The sequence below is a fragment of the Microcaecilia unicolor genome, chromosome 3 (genome assembly GCF_901765095.1).
Source record: "Microcaecilia unicolor chromosome 3, aMicUni1.1, whole genome shotgun sequence".
Taxonomy (NCBI): Eukaryota; Metazoa; Chordata; class Amphibia; order Gymnophiona; family Siphonopidae; genus Microcaecilia; species Microcaecilia unicolor.
This window is the reverse complement of record NC_044033.1, coordinates 306,619,309-306,634,054: the sequence shown is the minus strand read 5'-3', so window position 1 is coordinate 306,634,054 and position 14,746 is coordinate 306,619,309. Positions and strand designations below refer to the sequence as shown.

At 43.3% G+C, this 14,746-nt stretch overlaps 1 protein-coding gene across 1 annotated transcript in view; it reads right to left on the bottom strand.

Moving 5' to 3' along the window:
• The window catches only part of BIN2 (bridging integrator 2), a 96,608-nt gene extending 82,130 nt beyond the window's left edge, over window positions 1–14,478 (bottom strand). Inside the window, exons 1-2 of the mRNA XM_030198278.1 lie at window positions 14,394–14,478; window positions 737–817 (exon numbers count right to left, since the gene is read on the bottom strand). Coding sequence (XP_030054138.1) covers window positions 737–817; window positions 14,394–14,471 — 159 coding nt within the window. The 5' untranslated portion in view covers window positions 14,472–14,478. The remainder of the gene's footprint in view (window positions 1–736; window positions 818–14,393) is intronic.
• Window positions 14,479–14,746: the final 268 nt, after the last annotated feature.

The window sequence follows — 14,746 nt, the reverse complement described above, 5'->3', positions numbered from 1 at the left end:
GGCTTTCAGTCTAGATTTAAAGGTGGCCAAGGATGGGGCAAGACATAGGGGCTCAGGAAGTTTATTCCAGGCATAGGGTGCAGCGAGACAGAAGGCGCGAAGTCTGGAGTTGGCAGTAGTGGAGAAGGGAACAAATAAGAAGGATTTATCCATGGAGCGGAGTGCACAGGAAGGGGTGTAGGGAAGGGGTGTAGGGAAGTACTACAACCTCATGGCTCCCCACTCACTGATCCTAAGTTCACCTCTCCCCAGTACGACAAACTCATGGTCCCCATACTCATTACTGCTAGACTGAGCTATCCTCTGTGGTACTGTCCATGGGTCTCATAATCACTGATCCCAAGCAGAGCTTCTCTCTGTACTACGTCTTCATGGGATCCATGCTCAGTGATCCCAGGCTGAGCCTTCTCCAGTAAGTAATACAGCCTTATGGGGAGCCTTGTTCACTGTTCCTCCACAGTGCTATACCTCAGGAATCTAACAGTCATTGACCTCAAGCTGTGGTTGATACAGATCTGCAGTTCCAGGAATCTCTCCCTGAGTGTTGCCAAGCTGAGCCTTCTCTAGTACTACAGTTTCAGGATCCTACAGTCTTACTTCTGATTTCAGTGTCAGAGCATTTGTGAGATTTTACCAATTGAACTACAATTGAAATGGAGTAAAATTGCCTAGGCTTGATAATGGTAAGGATCTTTCATCAAATTTCTTTCTGTAATTCGAGCATTATACACATTACCTGTTGCTTGTTGAAGTTGTCTGCACACAGCTCAAAATGTTCATCTTTTGTTTCCATGGTTTTACCCAGTTTTTGAAGAACCTGAAAAAAATAGGAAAGTTCATGTATTTAGGAGGTGATTTTCAATCTGTCAGCTTGAGCATAAAGGCCATGTGGAGGTTTTACCCCTAGGCTTTATATTAATTTTCAAAGTGAAAGTATACATGTATTTTCACTTTGAAACTCAGTACATTTATACAGAGCAGTGAGGTCTGTAAATTGTGGCATCTAACTGTTTCCCTCCTTTAGCTGAGAATGTCCTGAATTATCTGCAGCATAGCCACAGTGGTTAAAAAGATAAATATTGGTGTTTGGTCAGACCCAGTGTATTTGCTTGCCAATGGTCAAGTGTTTCCAGTTTTGTCTTGGTCAGTGTCCTTGTGAAGGAGGCAGTTGTTCAGAATGGGGGGCTGTTCCAAGGATGGAGTTTCGCAAGTGAATTAGTTTTGGCTCAGAGAAAGGTAAGGCAATGACGACAAGCATTTATATCAGCTGGTGCAGAAGTTTTAGCACCATCCCCGCCCCCCACCCAGTGTCCAGGAGGCTTAAATTAAGGCATACGTTATAGAATATGCTTAGGCGTATTGTGAGAAGGAAGAGGCTGCCCTTACATGAGGAGGCCGCCAGAGGGCGCTCTCCCATTGAAAACCTAAAATGTCCTGATCTGGCCCCTAGAGGGAGCCAAAGAGTATAGTCCATGGTAGTGACCAGAAGGAACAGCTAGGGGGTGCTCCTGGCATAGGACTTGTACTTCCCGGGGAGGCCACCAGGGGGACTCTCTGAGTGGAAGCTGGATAGGTGGAGAAAGTTCTGGGTGCGGACCTTTCTGGAAGCAGGGGGAGAGGTCTAAAGAAAGGTGGAGTGGATTATTGGGCACCCTATAAAAAGCATCCTCTAGCCAAGGGAGAGGAGAGAAGATGGGGGGGGGGGGGGGGGGACCTGCAACACCCAGAACTGGAGAATTATAAGCCAGGGACTGAAGAAAGAGGCTGGCTGAAGTAGAGCTCAAGAGAGAGATCAGGAGAAGATTCCCTCCAAAGGCAAAGAGGTACTTACCTGGTGGGGGCCAGGCAATGGATATGATTGTTATGCACAATTGCTACTGAGACAGAACTAACAGCCGTGGGGTGGAGGATAGGACCGTAAGGTTAATGTGAATAAAGAAGGTCCTATCCAGGGGAGGAGGCTGTTACACCCTGAGACCCAGATGTCCCCAGTAAATGGTCTCAGGGGTGAATCGCAGTAACATATTAATAGAGGGCAAGCCAGGCCCACAAGACTGTAACCTAGCTAATAAACTGAATTTACATGCAACCAGCTAATTTGCATATTTTTGCAAGCAGAGGAAGCTGTGAGATCTTCCAGAGAAGGGTGACCTGGGGGCCCCACCAGAAGAACTGGTAAGGTGGGTCGGTTACCAGGTGATACAGCGGGGGAGGCCGGGCCAGGACTGCAGGTTAAGGAAGAGGTCACCCTGAGGGAAAGGGGAGGACCAAACCTAGAGGCCTGAATGAATGTAGTCACAGAGAAGTCTGGTTTCAAGGTGGTTCCCTGAGGTAAAAGGCTGGGGAAGCCAGGCAGGAGCCACTAGAGGGCCAATGCACACCAGAGAGCGCCCCTGTGGGGGTTACAAAGGGCACTATCCCAGATGGGACCTTGTTGTTGAATAATCCCCTGAAGACAAGGACACCAGAGAATCCCTGCTACCCTTGACAGTTGAATAACAGTGACTGAAAGTTGAAACCAAGGGAAGAGCAGAGGGTTGGTGGGACCCAGGCAATAATTGTATCCCCAGGGAAGGGTGCAGAAAGGCCCACTGACTACAGGCGGGTTCTGGGGGACTAGAGAACTCAAAGTGAAGCTGAGTGGAAAAGGCGTCAGTCTCCAGAGGAGGTCTCCTGAGTGGGGATAGTGGGAGCGGTCGAGTTCCAGAGGCAAGTCAGCAGAGTGCCACGAGGTCTCCTGTGTCATGCTCACAAGCTCTTGTGTGGGTGAAGACAGACAGCACGGAGAGGTGCAGGTCGAGAGCAGACAGCACGGAGAGGTGCTTGCTGAGAAGTTCTTACAGTATTTGTTTCAACAGCAACCAACGGGTCAGGGTATGAAAACCCTCATGGGTAGTCCAAAAACCAGTATAAAAGAATAGGGATGGACCAAGGAATCTCATCAGCTGATGGAAAGTTGAAGTAACTTTATTCAGCACCAGATGTGCATGTGACCCGACACGGGACTGTGTTTCAACGGATCTACAGTCTGCTTCAGGGGTCAAACACTTGTGATGAAAATCACAAAAATGTGAGTGCAGAAGTAAAGAAGAATAAACAAAGTGGACATCTGGTGCTAAATAAAGTTACTTCAACTTACCACCGGCTGATGAGAGTCCTTGGCCCACCCCTACTCTTTTATACTCGTATTTTTTTCAATGCCAATTTTTTAGGCGTCATGTATAGAATCTAGCCCTGTATATTTAGTTTAGAGCTGTTAAGTAGCAGACTCAACTAGGAGCCCAATGTTCAAAGGCAGTTATCTAGAGAGCAGCAGGTGCTACCCTGATAACAGCAACTGAACAGGGCCATCTGTACATTTTCAGCAGCATTATGCATATACCTCCTAATTCTATAAAAAGCGCTAAAAAATTTGCACGCAAATTTGGTGGTGCGCCTAATTTGCGTGCACATTTTGATTGTGCTAATTGGTGCCAATTATTGGCTTAACAAGCTATTATCGGCACTAATTAGATTCAATTAACATATCCACGCCTAAATATTTTCACGTGAGAGGACAAGGGGGCACAGAAATGGAAGGGTTATGGGTGGATCGAGGCAGTTTGGGGGCATGACTTTTAGCTACACGAGTAATTATAGAATAAGGGGGTTCTGCACCCGGGCATTTGTACCACGTTTTTGTTGGTGCAAATGGCCATGTCTAAATGTAGGCGCAATTCATGGGCTTACCCGCTATTCTAGATACCAAGCACGGTATATAGAACAGCATTTTTTTCAGCGCTGATTTTTTAGGTGCCACATATAGAATTTAGTCCGTAGGGCTAGATTCAATAAATGGCACCTACAATTAAGTGCCAGGATGATCCGCCCTAAGCTAACATTTTGTAAATGGTGCTCTGCACATCATCTATAGAATACTAGCTTAGCGCGCATTTACATTGCAAAAAGCTGGTGTAAATGCTCACGCCCATTAGATGTGCAAATGCAGGTATTCTATAACATCATGCCTAATTTCTGGGAATGCCCCTGACCCACCCATGGCCACACCCCCTTTAGGGTTTGCTGCTATGAAATTTAGGTGCACGTTATAGAATAGGACATAGGGCAGATGTTTGCATAACTCCTATTTACTGCCAATGAAGTGCTTGTTAACTCCAATAACTGATTGTTAGTGCCTTATGGACTAATTAGTTTATGTGCAGATCCATGATCTGCACCCATATTTGGGTGGTCTCTACAGAATCCGTGGTCTATGCCGCTGAGAATCATTGTAGACTGCCCTGGTACTGTCCTAACTTGTCCAGATAGTTATCTGGGGACAGCCTGGTGTGAATACCCAGGTAATCAAGACAAAAATGGAGAGACAACTCCTATAGACATCCAAAAGCAAAACAGAAAAAAAGAGTAGGGGTGGACTGTATCAGCTCCACGAGCCATGCTCATATGTTTATTTTTAAGTTTGCAGTACGTTTGGGGATGACCAGCCATTCAGTCTTTTCCTTTTCCTAATGGACGTTCTCTACAAATATTCCCTAAGAGAAGTTAGATAGAAACATGATGGCAGATAAAGGCCAAATGGCCCATTCAGTCTGCCCATCCTCAGTAACCACTAACTTCTCCTTTTCCTAAGAGATCCACGTGGCTGTCCCATGCTTTCTTAAATTCTGACACAGTCTTTGTCTCCATGACCTCCACCGGGAGGCCATTCCACGCTTCTACCACCCTTTCCGTGAAAGAGAATTGTCTTAGATTCCTCCTAAGCCTATTTCCTCATAACTTCATCCTATGCACTCTCATTCCAGAGTTTTCCTTCATTTGAAAAAGGCTCGCCTCTTGTACATTAATGCCACTGAGGTATTTAAACATCTCTATCATATCCTTTCTTTCCCACCTCTCTTCCAGCATGTACATGTTGAGGTTCATAAACCTGTCCCTATCTGTTTTATGACAGAGATCGCTGACAAATTTTGTAGCTGCCCTCTAGACCAACTCCATCCTGTTTATATCTTTCTATAGGTGCAGTCTTCAGAATTGTATGCAGTACTGGGGTCCTCACCAGAGACTTATATAAGGGCATTATCACCTTCTTTTTCCTGCTGGTCATCCCTCTCCTTATGCATCCGAGCATCCTTCTGGCTTTGACCGTCACCATTTCATGGGAGACTGTACATCGTATATCCAGTGCAGTCTGTTACCTTGAAGTTTTTATTCATCCAGTGCACCAGGTTCAAACATCACTATATGAAGAGTGTTTCTTGTGACCCCTGAGGCAGGCGGTTGCATCCACCAAAACATGGACCCATGTCGGGTCATTCCACTGGTGCTTTTCAAATAAAGAACTTCTGAACATCTCCTCCCAGGCTGGAAGTCAGTTTATCATCATCTACTCCCACGTTGTTCCTCTGACGTTTCATGGAGAATGTGTCCTGCTTCTGCTTTTTTACACCTGCATATTCCCAGCCCACCAACCTTCAGGACAGCCCTGGTTCTGACTCACAAAAATCCTAGCCTAGCTTACAATTTCTTAATGTTGAAATTAGCAAGTTAAATACTGTTTGCAATATTTTTGGTTTTAACATATATTGTTCCAAGACGTCATCATATTTAACTGCCTATATGATTGACATGATGGCAAAATACCAACCAGTGTCTAATTATGAATGACTATAACCTGTACAGGTGTGGATCTAACCACCTTTTGGGCAGACTGGATGGACCATGCAGTACTTTATGTGCCGACACTTACTGTGTGTGTTAAAAATCCATTAATGTGACGGTGGTGGGATGGGGGAGGGGAGAAGTTAAGCAGCATTGCCTCAGCCTACATCCGATGAACTTTCCCCTGGGTCAACAGCACAGTGAAACCACATTCCGTTTTTTTTTCATAATCACCAGTACAGGCAAGGAAGGTGATTTCTCCACCATTACCAAAGGCCTGTGAGAACATAACACTGAAATACTACTGATAGGGGAGAAAAAAACAAGAAGAAAAAAAAGCTTCCTGCAGCAGGCACCTACGTTTCTTAACCACAAACCTTTTTTTTTTTTGCATGCACACATGGAATTGGTCACATTCTGTCAGCATGCTGACACCCTATGGTACATATGTAGTAATGACCCTTCTTCACAGGTTTATTTTCCCTGATAGGACTAATAGTGGTTAGGGGCATAAGACACAAAGGCGGTAGGGGCCAGTTTTCAAATTTGCCCTCCTTGGTATAAAGTCGGGGGGTATTTTTACCAGTGGTTTTACACCTGTTTTCAGAGGAAATGCATATGTTTTTTAATTATTGGGATTTATTAAATACCTTTATGAAGAGATTCACCTAAGTACAGGTTAACATAAAACTTACAAATTTGTTAACAGCATAACAATAATAAAAATGATCAAATATAAACATAAATATAATAAATGATGTAAATTTGAGAACAGCAAATTAAAACCTAATAATAGGACTACCTTGAAACAGTATCAAAAACATACACAATTAACAGCACTGAAATTCAAATAACAGAGATATATTACGATGTCAGCATAATACTAATGAAACATCTAATAAGCATGCATTAGAACAGGGGTAGGCAACTCCGGTCCTCGAGAGCCGCAGGCAGGTCAGGTTTTCAGGATATCCACAATGAATATGCAGGAGATAGATTTGCAAGCACTGCCTCCTTGGTATGCAAATCTATCTCCTGCATATTCATTGTGGATATCCTGAGAACCTGACCTGCCTGCGGCTCTCGAGGACCGGAGTTGCCTACCCCTGCATTAGAACATTCAAATAGCACAGATATGATGCTAATGATTTTCTACAATGCAGTTTACCATGTAGATGAGGTGCCAAGTGCAGACATATAGATGGGATAAACAGATGGGTGGCTAAACTCAAGGCAAGTTCTTGTACAGTTAAACAAGTTACAGTGTGTGTAGCAAGCTAGTCCAGGTACAGAGTAGTGTATAGTCAGTCACCCTATGTATTAAAGGCTTGGGAGAAGAGCCAGGCTTTCACCTGAAGTAAATGTAGTCTTGAGTTAGATGTAGCCCCTCTGGGAGTAAATTCCAGAGTGTGGGGGCTACTCCTGAGAAGGCTCGCTGACGGGTATCACTCGCCCCACCTACCCTCCTCTCCTCTTTCCTCTACACATTAATTGATTTGCTTGCTTTATTTTTGTCTATTAGATTGTAAGCTCTTGGAGCAGGGACTGTCTTTCTTCTATGTTTGTGCAGTGCTGCGTACGCTTTGTAGCGCTATAGAAATGCTAAATAGTAGTAGTAATCATACAATTTCTTTTGATGAGGGGACAGATAATAATTTCCTTGAGAGGACCTTAGAGTTCTCAAAGGTGTGTAAAGGACTAACTTATTCTTTAAGGGGCCCTTTTACTAAGCCACGAAGCTTCCGCAAACTCTGAGGAATTTGTCACATTGAAAGTGAAATTTCAGTGTCTCCTTAAAAAGGAAGGCATATCAAGGGACCAAATATACAGCTGTGATGAAACCAGGTTAAATTTTAAAATGTTGCCATCAAGAAGTCTTGTATCATGGCTCGAAGCCTCAGCTCCAGATTATAAATGGAGTAAAGAAAGAGTGACTGTTTTTGCCTGTAGCAATGCAACTGGTAAACATAAATTACCATTGGCTTTCATTAGAAAGTCAAAAAAATCCTAGGGCCTTTAAAAACATGGCTCCTGCTGCACTTCCAGTGTCCTATAGGAACCAGGATGGACAAAGACATCTTTCGTAACTGGTTTTCCAAGGATTTTGTTCCATCAGTAGAAAACTTCTTGAAAATGATAAACCTGCCTAGGAAAGCAATCGTTCTCTTGGATAATGCACCATCTCATCTTGACGAGGATGAACTGAGAAGTGCTGACAGAATGCTTTTTCTGCTTCCCAATGTCACATTAGGGTGTACTGGAAGCCTTAAAGAAAAACTGTTGCCTTGAGCTTCTTACAACATTTGTTTATGCACTGGATGAAGGGAAAGGAATGATTGAAGTTTTAAAGAAAGTGAACATTAAAGATGTTATCTACTGGATCGCTCAGTCATAGGATGAAATTGAGCCTCCAACCCTAGCAAAATCACGGAGAAAGTTAATTCCTGAAAATGAAAATGAACAAGGACATGTCACTGAACACAGAGCAGCCGAGGAAGATCTCCTTCCTTTGTTACAGGAAATACCAGGCTGTAAAAATGCTTGTGAGGATGACACACAAGAATGGATGCAGACAGACAGACAGACCAGCAAGATGAACTAACTGACAATGATATGATTGCTATGGCGAATGGGAATGTGAACGGAGATGATGCCGTTGAAGACACCTTAAGTGAGGCTGAACATGTAGATACAATTGTAAAAGTCAGTCATAGTGAAGGGGTCAAGGCAACTGAAGTTGCACTGGCATATGTGGAACAACTGATATAATATTATTTAGGTGCTGGTGTGACCTTGTAGTGAGGAAGAGAAGTAAAATGGGAAAACAAACAAACAAAATTTTACAATGCACTTTTTCAATTTGTTTACCAGTTGCATTACTACTATACAGTACAGTATTTTTTTTTTTGTTATTTGTTGCATTTGTATCCCACATTTTCCCACCTCTTTGCAGGCTCAATGTGGCTTACAATACATCATGAATGGTGGAAATACATTTAGTATTACAGAAGTAACTTGGGTAACATGATATTGATAAAGCATGAAAGTAGTACTCTTTATGATTGTGTTTTTACAGTATTGGTCTCATTTTATGGTATAGTATAGTACAGTAATTATATTTTAGTGTTCCAGTCATGCTGCAGAATGTACTATAGTGTTGTTGATAAAGAACTTTTGAAAATCAGGAACCCTATCCCTTTTGTTTATGCATTGTTTGAGGGGTTACCATTGTTTTCATATTATCTGACTTTTCACTTATCTGACAACAGGCCTGTTCTGTTTATGTCGGATAGTCAAGACTGTACAATATAGCAAAAATTAAAAAAAAACACAACAAGGCAAGCTACCAGTCTCCTAGCCTAGCAAAATCCGGAAATGGCATGAGTTTTTAATGCTGCTTTAAACTTGGAACACTCCAAGCAAAGGTAAGGTGGAAGAGAGTTCCATAGGAAAAGGGCAGCAAAGAAGAAGGCAGATTGGCAAATGGACTGAAGACAACAACAGTGCACAGGGGGTAGAGAGAGAGAGAGAGAGATGATTTTCATAGGCTGAACAAGGAGCCCAAGAGGACAGAGTTGTACGAAGAACTCTCTGAGTTAAGACCAAAATTTTATATTGCAGACAAAAAGGAATAGGGAGCCAGTGGTGCTGGACAAGGAGAGGGGTAACATGATCAAAACAAGATTTTGGAAGTATGTTGGGGTTTTTTCATTGGAGTATTGTGTTCAGTTTTGGAGGCTGTATCTTACGAAGGATGTAAAAAGACTTGAAGCGGTTCAAAGAAAAGTGACGAAAATGGCATGGGATTTGCATTGCAAGAAGTATGAAGCGAGACTTACTGACCTGAACATGTATACTCTGGAGGAAAGGAGAAACAGGGGTGATATGATACAGACATTCAAATATACTTGAAAGATATTAATCCACAAACAATCCTTTTCCAGAGACGGGAAGACGCTAGAACTAGAGGACATGAATTGAGATTGAAAGGGGCAGACTCAGGAATAATGTCAAAATTTTTTCACGGAGAGGGAAGTAGATACCTGGAATGCCCTTCCACGGGAGGTGGTGGAAATGAAAATGGTAACGGAACTCAAAAATCTCTGGGAGAAACACAAACAATTCTGTTTAGAAGGAATGGATCTAAAGAATCTTAGTGGAGATAAGGAAGTGGCACCAGTAATTGGGAAGTAAAGCTAGTACTGGGCAAACTTTTACGGTCTGTGCCCTGATCATGGCTAGACAGATTCAGCTTCTGCTTCAGAAGTTGGAGAACAAGGACAGTGCTGGACAGACTTCTACAGGCCATGCAAAATGGCAAAGACAAATCAAGACCAAGTATACATATAAAGTATCACATATTGTATGTACTGAGTTTATCTTGTTGGGCAGACTGGATGGACAGTACAGGTCTTTATGATCTACCGTCATCTACTATGTTACTATCTATTTGTCAGTCCCTTTGTGGATTTGGCTGAATGTGGAGTTTTCAATGATTAGGTCAAATATTAGTATTTTGTGTAATTTTCTGGTATATATGGGATATACATTTTGAGAGGTGACCTTTTTCAAAAAGAAAATGTACTCTTCGGTGGGCTACATTTAAAAAAGAATCCACAAATACATTTTCTTAGTGGCTCTTTCGAATGGGTGATTGAAACTTTGGAGATTCTTCTAGAATGTACCCATTCAGAGTTCTATGGTTGTCCCATTAACACAACTGACAATTGGTTGGAGTTGGTTGAATTTTTTTTTTCAGAATATCTATTCTTGTTAATCTTGTGTATGGTGCTGTTGTGGCCTCATGATCTTTGAAACAAAATATCAACGCACTGAGCTCAGCCTCTTCAAGTGACAGCGTAGAACCTATGTAAATGAAAAAGCAGCTAAAGGGGAAGGAGGGTGCTTGGAACCCAGGTCAGCAGGTCCCCTGGGGGAAACCTTCAGTTTGGAAATTGAGAAATAAAGAGGAAGCAGAGAGAGCAGGAAACTGCACTGCACTGAATCTTAGTGTTGCAGTGTCTGTGTCAGCTCCACCAGCCATGCTCATATGTCTTTTTTTAAGTATGCAGCATGTTTGGCCAGCCATTTGGTCATTTCCTTTTCTAATGGACTCTCTCCATAAACATTTCCTTAGAGAATTAAGATGTTGATGGTACAGTGGAGGGGAGGGGGGGGGGCACGGAGAGCTTATTTATCTAACCAGGGATCTTAGGCTTTGAGCATACAAAGATCTTGTGTCAGCCCAAGTCCTCTAGCATGGAGGAGGTAAACACACAGTAAGAGGTCTCGTTGACCTTAGACTGAAGGCTCATTTCTCTCCTCCCTCTTTGACTTCACATTGTCTCATACTCCCCCTGCACAAGCTGACAGTATTCAAACCAGGGCCGTCTAGAGACACAGCCGGGCCAGGGCAGGACTGCACCGTCACGCACATGCCCCCCTCCCTGGGCCGACGCTGCCTGCCCCTGCCTCCACACCTTTCTGTCTATGTAGCACAGCTGAGCTGCTCCCTCGTTCTGTCCTCTCCTGCTCCAGTGCTCCTTTGTGCCAGGAGTCAGGACCCAGATGATTGTATTAAAGCAATATTGCCTTAATTCAATCATCCGGAATGCTGGGCGGCATGCAGGAGCAGGAGAGGATAGACCTGGAAGCAGGTAGGAAGAAGCTTGCCAGGCCCTGAGCCCAGACCCCCCTTTGAAGGCTGGGCCTGGGGAATTTAGCCCCTCCTGCCCCCCTCTTGGTGGCCCTGGTTCAAGCACGTGTGCCCGATATTCAAAAGCAACACCTGCAAATCAGACAAGCACTGCTGGTCAGGGTCTGTCTGCAATTTTCTACAGCATCATCTGGGCATTACCACCGGTGCTATCCAGGTAGTGCCAGGACGGTCCATGAGCACAGCGAGTGGAGTCTCTGGCATTATCTGGTTAGCAGTGATATTCAACTGGGTAACAGCAGAAAGGTAATCGGATGAAGTTAGGCAGTCTATCCGGATAGTGGGCTGAATATTATTGATCTCTGGATAGAAGCAGAGCTGATCACCCTATCTGGATATTCAGCACCGGCCACTATCCAGATCCATTTCAGCCACAGCCTCCAGTGTTTCAAAAAATGATGACTTCTCTGGCTGAATATTGACCCATTCTGTTCTGCTGATCCTAAGAAATCCTGCTCTCAGTGCATCGCAAATTGAAAAACATATGGTGGTAGATATTCTTCTGGTGGTGGTCAGTGTTTTGCTGACCGTCACTGGCTTTATGTCTGGGTATTCAATGCTAAGCTGCGTCCAGGTTCTGGCATTGAATATCCAAGCATATGTGGCCAGCTAAAACTTAGCTGGTTAAGTATGATAGTCAGCTGAATATTGGCACTTAACTGGTTAAATGCTAACTGTGCCCCCAGACTGCCCACAAAATACCTGATTGTGGCTTGGGCTCTAACTGGGCATTTTCAGCGGCACTATTCAGTTAAGTGCTTCTGAATATGCCCAATTAGCCCTGGGCAGACGATTTAAACAGCCAGGAGCCTCTCTACTACTACTACTACTACTACTTATTTCTATAGCGCTACTAGACGTTCGCAGTGCTGTACACTTGAACATGAAGAGACAGTCCCTGCTCGACAGAGCTTACAATATAATTAGGACAGACAAACAGGACAAATAAGGGATAAGAACAAAGAGTAGCAAGATTCCGGAATCCCAAAGAGTAGCAAGGTTCCGGAATCCCAAAGAGTAACAAGATTCCGAACAGACCTGTCAACTCTCTCACTTTCAGCAGGAGTCTTCCACTTTTGCGGATCATCTCCCGTACTCCTGCTGGGGAGCCAGGATCTCCTACTGAACAACTTCTCCTTCCAGCGACAACAGGAGACGCCTTAATAAAACATCATTTCCTGCTGCTGCAGGACCATTCTCGCAATAAGAGCTGTGGGACTGGACTAGCGGCAGCAGGAGATGATATTTTATTAAAGTGTCTCCTGCTGCCACTGGAAAGGGAAACTTCTGCTGGTGCCATAGGCTGCATCAGTGAGATGTCAGGGGTGGAGTGAGTTAGGAACTGGTTGAGTGGAAGGTGACAGAAGGTAGTGGTAAATGGAGCTCACTCTGAGGAAAGGGATGTTACCAGAGGTGTGCTGCAAGGTTCAGCTCTTGGGCCGGTTCTTTTTAACATTTTTGTAAGCAATATTTCTGAAGGGCTGTCTGGTAAGGTTTGCCTCTTTGCAGATGGTACCAAAATCTGCAATAGAATAGACACTCCTCTTAGTGTGGATAACATGAGAAAGAACTTGGAATAGTCTGGAATTTGGCAGCTTAGATTTAATGCTAAAAATGCAGGGTCATGCATTTGGGTTGCAAGTACCCGAGGGAACAGTACATGTCAGGGGTGAAGGACATTTGGGCACAAAAGAGGAGCGGGACTTGGGTGTGATCATATATATATTGATCTTAAGGTGGCCAAACAGGTAGAAAAGGCGATGGCAAAAGCTAGAAGGGTGCTTGGATGCACAGGGAGAGGAATGGCCAGTAGGAAAAAACAGGTGACGATGCCTCTGTATAAGATTCTGGTGAGACCTTATTTAGAATATTGTGTGCAATTCTGGAGACCGCACCTTCAAAAAGATATAAACATGATGGAGTCGGTCTAGAGGGCGGCTACTAAAATGGTCAGTCGTCTTCATCATAAAGCATATGGGAACAGACTTAAAGACCTTAATATGTATACTTTGGAAGAAAGGCAGGAGAGGGAAGATATGATAGAGACGTTTAAATACCTACATGGCATAAATGCACAGAAGGTGAGTCTCTTTCAATTGAAAGGAAGCTCTAGAATGAGGGGGCATAAGATAAAGGTGAAAGGGGACAGAGTCAGAAGAAACCTGAGGAAATACTTCTTCATGGAAACGGTGATGAATTTGTGGAACAGCCTCCTGGTGGAAATGGTGGAGACAAAAACTGTATCTGAATTCAAGAAAGCTCGGGACATGTACATAGGATCTCTAGTGGAGTGATATGGAGAGTAGATGGCATGGTTGGGCAGACTGGATAGGCCAGGTCTTTATCTACCTTCATTTTTTTTCTGTTTATTGCTAATGCTATCCTCACCTACAGGTACAGAACATTCTTACTAACATAAATTTAGAGTTTTAACTCTCATTTTTAAGGTGAATACCCAGGATTGCTCATTTCACTTGCAAAAGATCTATTTTATTATCTCCCCAGGAGGGCGTTGCCTTCCTCTCAGGAAGTATTGTTACAGACAGCCTTAGTTTCATTGATTAATTATTTTAGGACTTGGAGTGGAGCTTTTTCCTATCTTTCTCCACAGTTGTGGAACTTTATTTCTAGAGAGATTCAGGCCATTCCTGATTATTTACAATACAAGAAGCATTCTGTTGCTTTTACTTATCTCTGGTTTTATTGTCTTTGTGTTTTTATTTTTGAATGATTTGTAGACATATTGCTTATTTGATTCTTTATGTATTGTGTTGTATTAATTTAGTCTTTTTGTAAGACAGGCCTCTCACAAATGTAACTATATTATATTGCCGTGTCCTTTCCTGCAGACAATGAATGTAATACTGCATTATTACTGCTAACATTACTCTATCCTTACCTCCAGGTGGATAGTGGTACTGCTAAGACTCTTCTGTTTGTGCTTGTAGGAATGAGTATTACAGTTAATATTTCCTTTTATCTGTAGGCACTGTCATTGTTCATGTAATATGATCCTTACCTTCTCCTGGGCCCGGACGATTCGCTTTTGGACCTTTTTCGCAAAGGTTCCAGCTCCTCCTGCCTTAGCCTCAGCCATGCCTGCACTCAGCAGGCTTAGCAAAAATTTCTGTGGTTTTTAAAGTTTCTACTGCAAAAGGAAGTGAGAAGTGTCAACTTCTCCCAGCGTGCTACACATCCGTTCTGAGATCTGATTATGGTGAAATGGGGAGGGGGGGGTTGTTTGTTTTGTTTTATTTTGCTTCTAAATGCCATTACTATTGCTCGAAACAACAGACTGTTATATGTTTGATTTTATTGTAGCAAAGAAGGCCCCTGATGACATTGTGCTGTTGCAATTATTAGCAGCACTGT